Source organism: Chlamydotis macqueenii, chromosome Z, assembly GCF_036417535.1.
Source record: "Chlamydotis macqueenii isolate bChlMac1 chromosome Z, bChlMac1.mat, whole genome shotgun sequence".
In the NCBI taxonomy this organism is placed as follows: Eukaryota; Metazoa; Chordata; class Aves; order Otidiformes; family Otididae; genus Chlamydotis; species Chlamydotis macqueenii.
Window position 1 is genome coordinate 15,674,439 of NC_141593.1, and position 17,631 is coordinate 15,692,069.

At 35.6% G+C, this 17,631-nt stretch overlaps 1 protein-coding gene across 1 annotated transcript in view; it reads right to left on the reverse strand.

Annotated features, from left to right (window-relative positions):
• Positions 1 to 17,631, reverse strand: part of HCN1 (hyperpolarization activated cyclic nucleotide gated potassium channel 1) — a 200,048-nt gene that overhangs the window by 175,185 nt on the left and 7,232 nt on the right. Inside the window, exon 2 of the mRNA XM_086770318.1 lies at positions 2,822 to 3,245. Within this exon, the coding sequence (XP_086626444.1) occupies positions 2,822 to 3,245 (424 nt within the window). The remainder of the gene's footprint in view (positions 1 to 2,821; positions 3,246 to 17,631) is intronic.

The window sequence follows — 17,631 nt, forward strand, 5'->3', positions numbered from 1 at the left end:
TCAGTAAATTAATTCCTGCCAACATATCTCCCGTCCTTTTGTTAAAATGTTTCTTCCTATTTCTACTGAGTCATTCATTTGGACAAGCTATTAACATCAGACTGATAAGAATATATGAATCAGATTTCATATATATTGCACCACATTACAGTTCCCTCATAACAGTTAAAGAGAAAGCTCGTGCAATGCATACATTATTTACCTCAATAGTACTCTACATGCCTGTTGGCAGCTTGATATTAATTTAATTGATTTAAATTATGTGGAAATATATAAAGAAAATTAGCATGTTTCACTGGTATCAAATAAAAATCTTCTAAATTTTTGCCTACTCATCTTACAGTTCAGTATACTGACCAACTAAAGTCCAGATATGTGATACTAAAAAAAAACGAAAAGCTCAAACAATTTCAATCTGCCTTTTCTGTTGGAGGACGTATAAATACCTCAATGGGAAACAGCCTTACTACACAAGGTGGTTTGTTCATCAGTCAGTTTTTTACGAAGTATCCTCTTGGCGGGTTATGAAGAATGAGTTTGCTGGCTGTCCTCTCAGTATTTTTGACATAATGCTCAGTATTCTGGATCCAAATACATTGTATTTCAGATTTATCTGCACTACATTTAAAACCAACATGTCAGCCTATACACAAAAACTATTAAATCATTTTAACCACACACAAACAGGCTCCAGTTCTGTGTCATAAAAACCAGTTAACAGTTGCTCCCTGTTGTGCATGTGCAAACAGACACAATACAGAAAAGATTAGTATCAGCAGCAAAGGTCTCACTGACTATGGGATCCTCATATGATAACAAAAGCCAAATATGAAAATCCATGACCACCATAATTTCTGATATCTGTAAAATGGCAAAAAGAACAATTTTTCTTGCACACATTTCATGTGGCAATTTACCGGACCCTCATTCAGTCTACATATACACTGTTTCCACCTGTTCTCACAGTGGTCAGAAATCTTTTTTTTAAAGTAGCCAGCAAGCTTCTTGCTACTTTATTGCAGGCTCAAAAAAAAAAAAAAAAAAAACCCAAAAACAAAAACCAAAAACAAAAACCAAAACAAAACCAAAAAACATTCAGACCCTCTTTCACCTTCTTGAAACAACCAGGAAGCACTATAACGTGTTATCAAACACAAAAATATGAACTCCATTTATTTTTCTATACTTGCCAAATAAAGTATCATACAAGAAATATTTCACAAGGTTTACTAGTGGAACTAAAGGTGAAGTTGCTATCAAGCAGCCATTAACTAAAGATTAAATAGACCAAACACCAGCTATTGGTGGTTTGGACCACGTCCTCTGGTTACTTCTAGTCCCACTTAGTGGCCAATTCAACTGTTTGGTTTTTTTTTTTATCTAGAATACCTGATTTAGCTTTGACAACAGACAGAAGGAAAAAAAAAAAGGTATTAATTTTTCTGATTAGTAGTGCTTTATAGAGGCAAACTATTAACTCAAGTTGCCAGAAAATAATGTCATTGAATGCATTTCAGAAGGTTGTCTCTCTGTAAAACACAGAGGAGAAAAAAGTACAGCTTTATGGTAAAACTGAAAAATATGCTTAATCATTTGCCTTAGTTAAATTGAGTACAAAACTGCAGTGCTCTATTACTATGTCAAAAACGTAGTTACACTGCATTACAGGCAAAAAGAAGTAGAATTTACAAAATACAGTAATAAAAAATAATGACCAACTTCAAGAGCCTTTTGAGAAACGATTATAAATTTATTAGACTTTTGATACTTAGTATCATCCAGCATCATGCCATTCTTAAATATTATCTGACTTGATTTGTGAGATGGCTTTGCATTTAGGTTTCTGTTAAACTAGAAAGTGGATATAATACTGGAGACAACCAGCAGAAAAAGCACAAGAAATGGTACCATATCATCCTTCAATATTCATTTCATTAAATAAATCTTTATCAGGGCAGGTAAATAAATTTATGCAAATCTATTCAGTTGTGCTTCCACAAAAATGCATTACAAAATAATTCTCATTACACTTCCTACAAGAAGGGTTTAGAAACCAACAGTTATTTTTCTCATGGTTTTAGCACTTCCTTTTAAAATACATTATGATATTTAGAAGTACAGAAATGGGGACAAGCAAGAAATGAAATGACTGAACCATGGTGGTATGTGCCAAAGCATTAAACACTTCCTAGTCATGAGCATGCCAAATTAGGAATGCAATAATTTCCTGGAAATGTCACCATGTCAAATTGGCAGGCAGCATAAGGTCACATCTGGAAATAGCGGAGTTGACAGTTTAGAAGGCAATGTCTCAAAATCTGAACTAACAATTTTTTATAAAGAAGGTCAGTATTTGATATATTCAGCCTACATACAGCCTTCAAACAATGAGAATTCTATGAAACCTACTCAATTATAAATGGGTTCAATTTCTCCTGAAACAGAAAAAATATGAGCACGTATTTTAAGTTCTCTGTGATTATAAGAGTTTTAACTTCGTACATTTAAGTGCTAGTCACCAAACTCAAATGTAGATTTAGGTGGTTCCTAAAATTTCCAATATTCTCAATAGGAGCCCATCCATGCTTATTGTGCTGATGGTCCTACACATATTTTTGGTCTCTGTTGTTAGCAGAGAGAAGACAGTTACTCTGTGGTTTTGTTTTTTTTTTTCCAAAAAGGCTTTTCTACTAGCACTTGTATGCAATCACAATAATTGTTGATTCCATTCTGGTTCTTTTGTAGCTCTTCAGAGACATGTGACTAGTTTTTTGTATGAATAAGATCTTAGCAAATTATGTTACAACCATGTAAATCTTACCTCTTCCCACTGGTGTATGTATCTAATCAATCTTGAAAGGCGTAATAAACGTAACAGGCTGAGGATTTTTGTAAATCTCACAATACGAAGTGCTCTTGCTGTCTTGTAAACCTCCGAATCCATTCCTTTTTCTACAATGAGAAAGATATAATCCACTGGTATTGACGAGATGAAGTCAACCACAAACCAGCTTTTTAGGTAATTCATCTTAATGATTTTAGGGTCCAGTATTATTTCAGAGCTGTCTTCATTTACAGTCCCAGTTCTAAAATTCATGATCAAGTCCAATAGAAAAACAGTGTCTGATGCCACATTGAAAATAATCCATGGTGTTGTTGTTTGTTCTGTGAAGAATGTGATTCCAACGGGTATAATGACAAGGTTTCCAACCATCATTATGAGCATGATTAAGTCCCAGTAAAACCTAAAAAAAAGGAAGAAACACAATGGTTGATGGAATGTGGTAAAACATGCTTAGAAAAATGGATCTCTATCATGCTGCCAACTTCATCTCAAGATACCTGAGCATTCTGTTAATGCTAAGAAAACTCTCATTGTTTTAACTCATTCAATACATTCATATTCAGTAGAGAAGATAAAGTAATTAATAAATTTCATTATGTGCCTTCCTTCTCAAGAATACGCGTCTAGGATTACAATACGACTGCTACAGCTTACCACTCCATGGCATATCTGAAAGATTTGCACGCGTGGCACTCAGTAGACTTATCCAGACTCCTGTCAAAATGTGTTAGTGGATTTATATACCTAAAAATGATGTCTCGTGCCAATCAGAAGTGTTTTAGCAACACAATATCTTTTTAAGAGTTCTATCCAAATGGAAATCCAAATATCTCACAGATAACATACCAAATGCAAGTATCTCTTTGCAAATGTACTTACACCATTACAGTGATGTAATACAATTACAGGAAGAGGAAAAAAAAAAACCACTGAAGCAAAAAATAGAAACAAAAATTAGATAACATCAAAACCTTCATCCACTTTTACAGCCTGAATTGAACTTCCATGCACTTTTACAACCTCATAGTCTATCTTCTTTCAGAGCTATCTGAGAAGTCTGGACAATAATAGTTGCAACTTGCATCATATAAAATGGGTACAGTATTTCACAATTTTGCTCCAGAAGTATCTAAAGGCTCCTCTCTAACACTGTTAGAATGCTGCTAACAGTGCTTGATACAGATGGTAGAGAGCCAGACTCACAACTTCAGTATCTATTATAGAAATGGTGAGTAAACCCACCTGTTACATAAAATATGCATCTATCCTGATGGAAGATTTCCAGGGGATGGTTGTATATACCCAACAGATTTTAACAAAATTATAATAACTCCTAAATGCTAAATTTTCAAATAAAATTATTCTTGTTCAATAAAAGAACTGAAACGGAACTTGAGAAAGCCTGAACCCAAAACATGACCTCTTGTTCTGCTTAAGAACATGATCTGTTCAACTAAACTGGATTTGGAGAAGCACAGAAACCAGTCAACAACAGTTCCCCATGGACTTCTTGGACTTTCTAGAACACAAGGCAGAATGGCTCTGCAACTATCTCCCTGCTCTGGCCCTCCGTCGCAGTGGGGCCCTGCATGGTGGACATGTGATGGACATGCCACCAGCACACCACTCCAGCAGTGACTTCCAGGCCACCTCCATCATACTAGCACCCGCCTCCTGGCATGGAAGAAATACCTACATCTTGGTAAAGGTTCACCGCACTCAACAATAATAATAGTTTAAGTTGCCACAAAACATTTCAGAACCATGAGTTTAGTTTTTGATAGACTTGCACAGAACATATGGATTACACTAGATTTCGGAGACAGCTTCTTGTATTTGCCAAATGATCCAGGTTTATAAATTCCCTTTGTTCCACGTCTATCTGTGAAAGCACTTCTGAGTTTACAAATTGCTGATCTGAGAATATAAATAATCAACTGTAACTGTAAAACACACCAAAGCATTACTAGCGTAGGACTGAGAGCGGCATGAGCATTCCCAGTTTTAAAATTCTTTATTCCAATATAAACCCACAGACATTAGTTGACTATCATTTGGGAGATTAGATGGCAAAGTACCTTTAACTGGTACTCAGAAATTGCATGAAATAGACTTTACAAGTAATTCCCAATGTACCACAATGTGATTTATGTCTTACACATTTTCAATTTTACAATAAATGTGAATACTAAGTGCTATAAATATGTAGTTTTATCCAGGCTGCACGTATTTTTGCTTAGCATGTGATCGTATTCACCATATCTGTACCACATCTGGCAAAAACTTCCCAGTTTCTCTTATCTTTTTAAATTAATGTAGTAGGCTTCCTGCTGTGCTAGATTCCTTTTCAATAATCAAGAATTACCATACAGAAGGAACCACTAAATTAATATATGACTGCTACTATGATCTACAAGTACAATTACCACAAACACTTTTCTAATGCTATCAACAAAAATATTTGACAACACTGTTCTGGGAGAATAAACATCTCCAAGGAATCCTGAAAATGAGTGGAAAACAACTAGGAAGTAATCACAAGAGGTGTACTTGTGGCTCACTCCTAAGCAAAGCATTGCTTGATTTCAGAGTGACCTTTGTGTTTCACCAGTACAGGGAGCAGTTACGCAACAAAGAGTAACCAAAGCCACACAACAACCAGCCACCCAGTCAACATAAAATATAATACAGAAATAGATGTTTTTATTCTATGGTAATCTGCAGTTTAAAGGATCGTATTTATTGTGATTATGCAAAATGCACTGGCGTTCCTGATGTTGAATGTCAGCAAAAGTGGTAGCGCGAGGGCTTCAGTAATAAAATAAGATTGAATGCTAAGGACTACAAGATTGTACCAGTTCTGTGTTTTGATTTTAGCCCAAAATATTGTATAAGCTGATTAGTTAGTACGAAAAACTCTTATTATATTATGATTTATATTGCATTTAGAAAAGAATCAGGTATTTTCTTTGAGGAAGATGCTTCCAAATGCCATTCTGTTGGCCACGTTACATGATATTTTTCTTTCAGGTGAGAAAAACTAGATGCAACTCCCCGTATTGCCCTTCTGTGACTTGTGCAGAGAAAGTAATACAATGCGTTCCTTGCCTACCAGTTCAGAACATCCTACTATTCATGTAACTAAGAGCGAACTGAAAAGCTTCACAGGACGATGCAAGGAGCTGCTATGGACACACAGACATAGCCCTTTGTTTCACACTATTTTTAGCATTATTTATTTATTTTTGCTACTCCCTCCCCCACCAGTATGTATGGTTAGAAATTTAAAACTTACAATCTCAGAGTTGAGATTTACATAAGTTATTATAAAATGTTGACAAAAAGCAAGAAAGAATAGTCCTCTGACACAAAATTTTTGAGAATGAGGCAAAAAAAAAAAAAAAAAAGAGCCTGGGGGTAATGAGATCTTTCAGAGCTTGTAACGAGAAGCAAGAACTGACCTTAGCCCCACAGCAAACAGCTGTAGAGCTTACTGCTCCTCTGAAGCTAACTCAGTACCGCTATTACTAGTTGCCATTAACTGAAGGTACAGAGGTCAGCTGAACTATTCCTGAAACGTTTTTAATGTTTCTAAACTACTCCAAAGTTTAATATCTCTAGGTGAAAAAAATCTCGAAGTATTAGAAAACTATTAAAAAAAAAGGTTTACAGCATATTTTTTCTACATTTCAAAGAATTATTTTACACTGATTTTTTTTTAAAATCATACATATTATTACTTTGCTATTCTCAAATAAAACTAGTTAGATTCACAGCCCTCTTTCAGTGATCTTTTCACTCATAATTTATCTACTATACTTTCAAAACTTACAGTAATAACACAGTGTTTTTTACAGCTCTGGAACACAGTGCTGAAGCTTTAGTGGTTTATTTATTGCTTCAGGCTATCCTGGGTAAGATGAACAGTCTGTTCAAAATGAGTGCCTACTCAAGCAGTGACAAAGAACTACTTAGTATTAATTAATCAATGTTTGTACTAAGCTTAATAATGTAAGACACTATTAATTCTAACAGGCATTTTATTTTCCACTTTATATATCCAACCCAGAGAAACCTGAGTCTTAAAGAAGGAAATTTCAGCTCTAAGTTAATTGGCTTCATAATTTGCTGTATCTACAATTGTGTAAAAAGTCATTCAGATTCGATTTCTCTATTATTTCCTGGTTGCTACCCATTGACAGAGCAGTCTCTATGTCCTCAAATGAATATAGTTTGATAGATAATTACCCTTACAGTACACCCAGCTGGACCCAGCAGAAGTTGTCAGTGGTCTCATAAACCACACAGCAGGGTGAACAGAATCTCTAAGGCACCGAGTGCTGTGACTTGAAGCTATAGAGCAGATAGGGCTTTGCTTAAGATTAAATTTGCTGAGTCTCCAGAAAGATCATAAAAGTCTGATTATTTAACAAAAAAAAAAAAGTAAATTATATCAGTAAAATTGCATGAAATTCAGTCACAAATACTCAGGAGCCATATTATGAAGTAGAAGGTCTTTGAAAAAGATATTCATTCAAATTGCTTGCAAAATGTCTTTCAAACCAAATCAGATGCATCTGAGCCATGATTTCACTCTATAAATTCAGAGAATCAAGAACTGTAAAAAAATTTTCACAAGCTTTCCATGGAAAACTTGCCTTCTCTTTAGTTAAATATTTTGATTGACTAGCAGATGCTCAGTGAAATGAATACTGACTTTTTTTTATCTCACCTTCAAACACAGCTTGCTTTCTTTTGCTTCATGGATCATCAGTTCACCTAACAGAGAAATCAATATCCTATACAGAATAAAACAATCTTAGTAGAAATAATGGTAATTTAAAACTTTATTATAAGCACTAAACTTGGTATTATCCATGTCAGAATTTGATTCTCATAGGACATGCCATCCTTCTCTTGCTGTGCAACTATATTATTGTTTTAGCAAGAGAGAGCAAAGCTAGACATGCCTGAAAGCATCTGCATCTTCCAGATAATTACTAGAATGTGTTGGAAGGGACAGGAGGACGAAGAAGGGAGGGGTTTGTTCAGAGGACCCAAATTCTTTCCATCATTGCACAGGTGTCTGTGCTCGAAAACTTTCTGAAAAATCATCACTATTTTTTTTTTCACAACCTGAAAGTGAGGATATCCCCTTCTACCCAGCTATCCATTTTCATGCTGCCCGTCTGTCTCTCTCCTACACGTACACACACATAGAGGAAAGCATGCTGCTTCTGGGAAGAAAGCATAAAAATTAAATACGAAACTCCTTCTATTTTAGCAAGAATAATTGCATTCAACATCCTCCATGGAACAAATTATGTTTAAACATTGCAAATCTATTGTGGAGTGCTTCTGTGATTTCAGGTCAGCAGCTATTTTTTTATTTTAAAATTTCGAAACTTAGAATGTATCATAACCTATCTTTATGATCACATTAATACAAATGCTTTAAAATTACTCGTGAAGTGTCACTGCTTTACAGTGGTCAGTTTTGCACTAGGAAACAGGTTACTTCTGCAGTTGTGTTGTCCTTCTAACTAGATAAAGCTTTCCTCATCTGAGCATACTTAATTTTGCAAAGCTTTAGGAAGACAAAAGGTTGAGTTTGGTTTTTTGTTTTGTTTTTAAAAGATAAACTACTGTCCTGAAATTGTAAATGTATATTTATTCTCCTCTATTTCTGCTCTGGCAGCTTTCAGCTTATGTTAAATAAACACAGAAGAGGAATTCTGCAAGGCTAAAATGAAGTGTTTTTCTTGGCCTACGCCTTTCAGTTGTAAAGCACACACTATAGTACTAACAGCATCTCCTGCACTTCAGGTGCTGAAGTTGAAGGGCAGAAATATTTAGTAGAAGCCTGTGACACTTTCTCAGGTCAAAATTTCATCAATATTTGCTATTCTTCTTTCATTTAAAACATACCACGCTTAACAAACTTTCACTGACTTAGCTAGGCAACCTGCTGAAGCAGCAGAAAGGCACTCTCTACATTCCTGAGGCTCGTCACACCAGGGTGAGGCAGAGGATGATGTTCTGAAAACTCAGTTTCCCTGCCCAAATTATGAGCAGTGCTGGACTTGGCAATCTTCCAGCTCAATGGTTTCATTCTGATTCAGACTAAAAGCAATTAAAAAAATAAAATAATAATGAAGTTTTCACACCATCAGAAATCTTCACATGATTTCAGACTAATACTGAAGTCTTACACTTCAAGGTTAGCCATGTATACTTTGAGATTCAATTTATGTGCCTTGCTGTTATTTTTTAAATATTGATGCAACTTCCTACCTGCTAGAAGAAAAGGAATTAAAAGAGGGATTAATAAAAGTCAGCAATAGGGAGTCTTTTGTTTTGTAGAGCCATAGAATGTATCTAAAAATTACAAACTTGCACAATTTCAAACAGAGTTAATTAGTTTTATCTGATAACTAAACACACTTATCAGTGAAGATCTGCAATTTGTTGCCCAGTTGTGATTCTACGCACAAGGCAGATGATTAGATAAATGCAGCTCTTGGGGGACTTGATCAGAACCCAGTGAGGCCAATGAACAGCACTTCACTACTTTCAAAAGGCTTTGGTTATGGCATTTGGTTAGGTTTAAAGCTTCCGTGCTTCAAAGTCTTGATTACTAGAAAAGAAAATCACAGAACTGTCCATGGAAAGTGACTTTACACAGTTCCTTCTTTCTTCACCCCCATTCCTCGGTCAAAAAGCACAGTAGCACTCCTGTCCAGATAGCTACCAACTACGAAAAAGTGCTGATGAAGAGTCAGGATGCACCAATGAGTCTTCTCCTGGAAGAAGTTGAATCTGTCTATGCTGACCTGTATGCTGGTCAAAACAGATATATTTCAGATCATTGAAACTGCTTCTGCATAAACACACATCACAGCACAAGTAACGTATCCACCTCAGACTCACCCCCTCTGTTCACACTGTTAGCGTCTCAGTATGAGGCAACATTTTTTCTGGGGACTCCAACTGATTTGTTTCCATTTCATACTACCAGCCCTTAAACCAATCGCAAATTGCCACACACTGATTCTTTAAGTGTCAGCAAATTTCTGTAGTGGATCACTGTAAAATATGCATTCACATTCTCAAATTAGAAATGACCACTTTACAGGCATGAGAAGAAGTTTGAAAAAGACAGATCTAAAAATATTTCAGCTGCAAAATAATCTCATATCTCATGTTGGAACACTTGCAATAATTAAGAATTTTGTAGTGACAGTAATTTTAAGACTGCCATTTAGAAACATGACATTTAGGAGAAGTCCATACTAAGCAAAAATTCAGAGGCTTAAATTGGGAGAAGCCTTCTGTAATTCTTCTCTGCAAAGCATCATGTGAAAAGGAAGGTAACTTAACCCACAGCCCTTTGCAAAACCAAGAAAGTCAGACAGTATCATCTAGTAGTCTTCTTTAATAGGTGAGAAACTGAGGAATTGGTGTTCAAATCAAATCAAAATTATAATTTTCTTCATTTTACTTATACTTTGATGAAAAAAGATTAAAATATATTTCAGACACATTTAAGAATAGCAAAGTAAAATGAAAGATCAAGTTCACAACAGAGCAACGTGACCAGTAATTGGTATCACGTCACATGCATTGCCCTCTTGCAAAATAGCTCAGTACCTAGAGCTCTCACCAACACCTAGGAAAATCCATTCAGCTTTTCTCATCTACCTGTGGGCAGCTGAGCCCAGGATCTCCTGCCTCTCAGGGAAATTCATTACCTTCAAGCCGTATTGTGTCTGCTGAAGTGAGCTAGACTGCCGGTATGTTCTCTTCCCCTAAACAAATACAAACTAGAGCCGGAACCAAAACCTTCTTCCCAGAGAAGGCAACCACTACACTGGAGAGACATTCTCGCTTTTTGCTCTGTCAATGCAGAACAACTCTGAGACATGATATTGTTATTGAAAGTATCCATGCCAGAAGTGCTATGCAAAGTAAATGTACAGGTTCAAATCTTCTCCAGTAGAGGATGGAAATTACTCTGCACTTTCAACACCTGGGCTGAATGGTTTTGACGCCTGAGTGGATACAGATACACTCACGTATACGCTCAAACATACATGCTGAAAAATGTATTAGTATAATTACTGCATTGTTATTTTAATAAATGAATTGATCATATCAGTTTATATTTAAATATTAACTAATTGAAAATACAATGCACACAACAAAATATTTCAAGAAATCAAAGAAGTAATCTTCCACAAGCTCACTTATACCTTTCCCTGTGTGTATTTATTTTGAACCCCTTTTTACAGGGTGACACACCTTAGGAGCTCTGTACTAATGAGCAGGTAGAAATGAGAATGCTCAACTAGGAAGTTCAATATTCAGTTTTACCATTATCTTTCAAAACATAATTTCATACTTCACACAGTAGAACATCTGTCCCTACCAGAAATGAAATGCAGCTCGTGCAGGTTTCTCCTCACACTAGTCACATTCAGAAATCCCCCTTTTTTCCATTATTCAACTTGTATCCAGATCTCTCTGCTAGCCATTTGCCTTCCACAGTATTTAAGCAGATGCAATGTAATTTTAACATTTCTTTAAAATTTCTCGATTTACATACTGTACAGCCCAGTCTTACCATCCTTTTGACAGCATAGCACTCTGCCTGCATGGCCAAAACAAATCAGATAATTATGCAGCTAGAGAGAGCAGTGATCAGATAGACCTGATATTCACTTGTTTAAAACAAAAAGGAAAACCCAGAAAAGCAAGCAAAGAAAATATATGGTGTTCAAAGATGTTCTAGTTATTGGCCTAAGTAACCACAATCTTGTGAGTTTTACCTCTGCTCCTCAACAAAACCCAATAAAATAATCTACGTTTACTTATTTATTAAATGTTTTTTTTGATCTGCAAAACAGGAGGTAATCTTCAATATCAAGCACTCCAAGAGATTGCCTTTGCATGCAATGAGGCCTTTTCTCCTTCCAGTACACCTTTGCCAGCAGCTGTACTGTAGGTCATGTCCATTGCTTGGCTGTAATTAAAAAACAAAGTTCCATTACATTTTGTCACAGGTATACACAACACCGAAACAGATGGTCAAGATCCATTTCTGAAAACAATATGTATTAAATTTACAAACTATCTGTTGAAAGTTTTTATTGAATTATGGCAGACTACAGGCTTGAAATACATTTGCTAATAATTTTGTTTTAATTTACTCATATGAAATTATTGTCGAGCCACTGGAAGACCAATATATAGATTAATTTAAAATTCTATTCTATCTTCACTGAAATAGAACCATCTAAAGCAGAGTTGTTATACAAAATACATATATTAAATAAAGGTTTTTTCCTCCACAGTTGCTTTTTTTTTTTTCTCTAAGAGAGGAAGTCACTTTAAGGTTCAGAAAAACATGTCACTTTTCAGCCTGAAAAATAAAAGATTGATAAAGATATTAAGATCTGAAAATTTATTCAGACTTAACCATAGGCTTTTTTTATATGCTTCACCTATAAATATTTATCAGAAAAAAAATATAAAAGGGAATTATTTAACAATCTACAGCTCCACTTCATATTTTGGTAGAGTGTTTTGTTTTTCACAGTCGACTTTGAAATCTCGTGGTAAAAAAAATTCTTTCTCCCATCTTCCAGCATCAAAATGAAGTAGTCCATACTCCTTAACAACGGCACAGCCACCGTGCTGCTTTCGAGATCAGCCACACAGCACAGGTTAAGGGTGACAGAGAAAAGTGTCTGGCTGCAAGTAAAGTTGCCTATAATCGTAGCCACTGATAAGCAGCTCCAAAATAAGCACTCAGAGAAACTTTGGTCAGGGACCTATGACCTGAACTATAAACAACAGGAGAAGTACCAAGGAAGCTATTTACTCCCATACAGACAGATGACTTGCTTTGATACAGTAAAACAAAAAGAGCTTGTCCATCTTTATCTTCCATCCATATTCACTCAAAATAAAGTTGTCTAAATACAATAAATAGGTTTCTGGCTTTCAGCAAATGAAAACATTTTACTCTGGAGGTCTCAGAAGAGGTTTTAGCCACAAGCCAATATTCCTCAGAAAGCCTAAATTTAATTTAGCCAAATATTTATGTTTCATTTTTGGAGGACAGTGAGTTATGAACTATTCAAACATGTTTAAGCTAAAGATGTTTAATAATTAGAACAGCAAACTAGATGTTAATAATTTGGTGGAAACCGGCAAGAAATTGAGGGTGAAACACGTTTAACAGAACATTTCTTCTTAGAAAAGATACGGATCTCTAAATTGCAAATCAAAATATATAATATGACAGAAATGGAACATGAAGCATATTCCAATTATTCTGATATACTAATTCTGCAAATACATAGCACCCATGGGTGACATTTTGTAAAAATAATTTTTACCATTTTCAGCTCCTTATGGCTAGAGTTCTGAAAGATGTTAAGGCACAGAGTCCAGATGCTTACAAGTATCTAGGTCCCTATCTCATTCTGAAATCCAAAGATAGACAGGCTCCTGACTTCCAACTCAGATCTTCATCTAACATCCTATAGATTTGCACACTATGTGCAGAGAGTTGGGTAAAACTGGTATTTTCAAACCTGTTTGTACTGGATTGAGGAAACCAAGTTAAATACCATATTCCATTTGCTCATTGTGCCAGTGGCATAAAATCAGTATGTACATTCAATGTTAGGATGAGCTGCTATACCGTGACACTTCACGGAATTACAAGTCAGTGGCCCCAGCAGGAACCACCTCACAGAAATTCATGGTACCTGCTTGCCTGGGCTGTAAAGCTAGCTCTCCTTCCCTGAAGCAAGTCTGAACTCAGTTGCACTGTGAGGAACAAGTCTGGGCGTGAAAGTTCACTGCAGTGTTCCCAGCCCTTCCACAAAAAGATAAATTTGGTCTAGCCTGTGGAGAATGTAAAAGTTGTCTGCAGCTTAGAAATTACAGAAACAACCGTGGTCACACTGAGCGATGTTCAGACAGTCCTGGGGAATAAGGGAGGTGGTGGTGGAAATTGCTGAATAACACTGACAGGTTGTATAAATACTGAAGGAGTATTCCTCAGACCTGTCTGAATCAGAATAATCTCTCGACAAAAGAAAATTAGCGTGCATGTGAACAACAGATCATAGCATACAGGCAGACTACAAGAAAATCTACCTTTAGGAAACAAGAACAGAGGACAGTTTAAAGGGAAGCAAGAAATTCTAACTCAAAGGTAGTATCTTTAAATAGCAAATTAAAACTAAAGACATTCAGTCATCATTTATGTCATATTTAGTTCACATCTAGCTAAGTAATATGCATACAAAATAACAGAGTTATTAAGTCCTGGATTTAATTATTTTCAACATCAAAAACCCTGAAATTGTTTTTAGATTTCTCCTTCCACTTCAGAGAAATCAGCCATCATAATGGCTTCAATAAAAACACAATAAGAACATGTACAAATCCTACTCAACTTTTCAATACCTAGCAGTATATCACTGCATTTAATATTCTGTTCCAAATTTTGAAAAACACCTTTAAGTTAATAAAAACATGCATTTACTGACAGAATCTATGCAATTAAAAGTCAATTTTGGTCATGTGGACACCTAAATTAGGTTACTTATCTCTCACTTGTCCCACACATGAAATGTCTATTGCTTAATAAGCCAACAGATTTCAGACATTTTCGATTTTGACCCTTTTTAAATGCTCTGTTAGATTGCCTACCATCTGGCAGCGCTTACTCTTGATACCACACTCCCTCTGCATTATAGAAGTGTGCTTCTTATAATTATATCTTTAATGTGATAGATGTATGCAACATTAGAATTCCCAAGCTGGCAATAAATAGGCTGAGGGGACAATTTCGGCCTGTTACTAGGCCTATAGTAACAGTATGTTCAATTGCATCAGGTTGCAGTTTTCAACAGAAAGTTGCTAACCTGCCCAAGTCATGGGAAATAGAAAATGTGCATACCATTTTTAAATTATTATTAAATGGTATTTATTTACAGAGTCCAAGACACTATGAAGAATACCTAGGCCTAAGTTCTCCCTGCTAGTTTAAACAAACAGCTCAGTATCTCCTAACTAACAGGTTCACTAAGAACAGAAAACTACATAGCAGAGCTAACAATTTTTTTTTTAAATGCATCATTTCCATTTATATAAAGGATTTCATTATTTTTCAGGAGGAGACATAAGAGAGAGAAGAAAAAAAAAATTGAATGAGGGAAAAAAAGAAGTTATTTAAAAAAAAAAATCTGACAGGGATTACATCACCATACTCCTCCTGACTTTCAAATGAAAACTGCAAGTTGCCTATAGCAGGATTTCACTACCCAAAAATTAGACCATAAGAAATGCTATAAACAAAAGACAAAAAAGCAAGATTCAGTATTTAGGGAGTCACCTAGATAACAGTTTCCATGAACGCTGGGCATACAGCTCTGAAAAACAGAACATCTCTGAAGTATACTTGATAAGGTGGGTAACAAGAAAGGTACCCAATTATTAACTGAAGGTTGACGTATATGCTTGATTTATTTTACTACTTATGTTTTGTTTCCAACTTTGTGTCTAACAGACTAATCCCTATTTGTGAGAGGAAATCTTTGTGCTACTCCTGAGCTCATCTGGCACTAAAGACAAGGTGAACCAGAGTGACAGACAAGCTCGGCTGTTCTCTTCACTGCGAAATCAAGTGCAAACAAGCCCATATGCAGGCATCCCAAGGAATCTGTAGCCCAGAATATGTTTGGGGAACCCAAAAGCTTGCAAGTATATACTGTCAGGCAGTAATAAGATTTGGGGGGGGGGGAAGCGGCTAGTATTACCTACTACTGGTTTCACAGAAATTTCTCTACCAGACAGAACTCTTAAGTCCTCCCGGAATGAAGAGACAGACATGGGTTGCTCAAAAGCATGATGGAAAACCTCTCAGTAGTCCTGTGAAAGTTTGATTGCATCCCCATGGTTTTGCAGATATGCATTTATTCCATCTCCCGGGCAGAGTTGGATAGATACTCTGTGTATCTTGAAAAGGTTCTGTATATTTTCTATAGCTTTGACCTAGAGCAAGTTAGAATAACCATTTTTCATTAGGATTTTGTGATATATTACCCTAAATTTACTGTAATCCACAGAGTTGCTTAATGGTCAGAACCACAATGCCTATTGCTGCTGTCATGCGATATAGAGAGGTGCTTCTTGGAGGATCTGGTAAGTTACTGTAAGATACATCAGAATGAGCCAAGAAAATGTCAATACTTCCATACTTTACTCTGCTGACAGGAGAGAAAAAAAAACTGGAGGCAAGCAGAGCACGCTACATATAGAATTGGAAGATCTGATATCGTGAGGGCACATTTTATTTCTGAAGGAATATTTATATACTGGAGCTTTAGTGCAAGTGTAAGCTTCAGCAGATTTCAGACTGAAAATCAGATGAAAAAAACCTCTAAAAAAATCTCCTGCAGTCAAAACAACTTTTATGTATATTGGCTATTTTAAATTGCATCATTTAAAAAACAAAACAAAACAAAACAAAAAAGCAAAAAACAAAACCCCAACCTAGCTTTGACTATGAGCATAAAGCAACCTGTGCTTTTTCAACCAAAACCAAAATATCTTAATAAGAATTTTTTAATAAATATTACATTTTTAGAGATAGAAAATTTATTAATATCAGCAGCACACTAAATTGCAGTAGTGTATCAAATTGTTTGTTTAATAACCTGCTTAATTAGATAAGATACCCACATAAATAACATAGAAGTTAATAAAATAAGAACAAAATTCTGTTCTTAGCTACATGATGTAGCTTCAGTGGTGAGAACTTCACTGGCATAAATTAAAAAGGCTTTGGCATTTGGTTTGGGGTTTTTAAAATATATAATGGAAACAGACTGCATTTCTTTTCTAATCAAATTAACATTTTCTGAACACAAGTTTACTCCAGACTCGTTCCAGCTGCACTGCAAACCACAGCAATAAGATTATTGCAAAATATCATGCAGCTTGCCTGAATCTGACTATCATCAGATTAAAAGATATTAGCAGAGCTTTTATGGAAGCTAAATGACAGTGTCCTTGAGGTAGTACTGACATTGACTCCAGCTGATACAGTTTTTGGTCATTAATATACCTTACTATGTGTCTAGAACGAGCCCTCCAATAATTAGAGCTGAATACACTATGCTTTTTAAAATTAAATCATGCCTCTGGGAAAGAATCAGGGAATAGACAGCTAAAGGACTTTCAAGCAATTAACAAGAACTGTACTGTCAAGTTAAAAATTAAACATTGCAAAGTAGGTTAAAAGTTTCCTTTCTCTCAAAAATTGTATGTTGACACAGAAGACAGCTCTCAGGCATGCTGTTGAGTGAAAGCAGAGGTGAGAATGGGTACCTCTTATTTACAACCAAATGAAGTAAATTTCTCTACTAATTTTCATACTCTGTCCTCCTCTCTAAAAATAGTATTTTGTCTTCTAATACTTGCAAACAGAGCCTCTCAAAAAAAGCTAACAAAGTGTAATTAAATATTACAATGTCATCGATCTTAGACAGATGGACACAAATGCAGAGGTAAAGATTCATACTTTTTAAGTGACCTCTGATTTCGTACGTCTCTGTGTTGGCTAACCCAGGCTGAACAATCAGAAACTGAGCCACTCAAATTTTAACTTTATTATATAACCATAAAAAGCCTAAGCAACTTATCAAATGTTATGAATTTTTAATTAGCTTTGTAGCCACTGAAACCCCCAAACTAAATCCTAA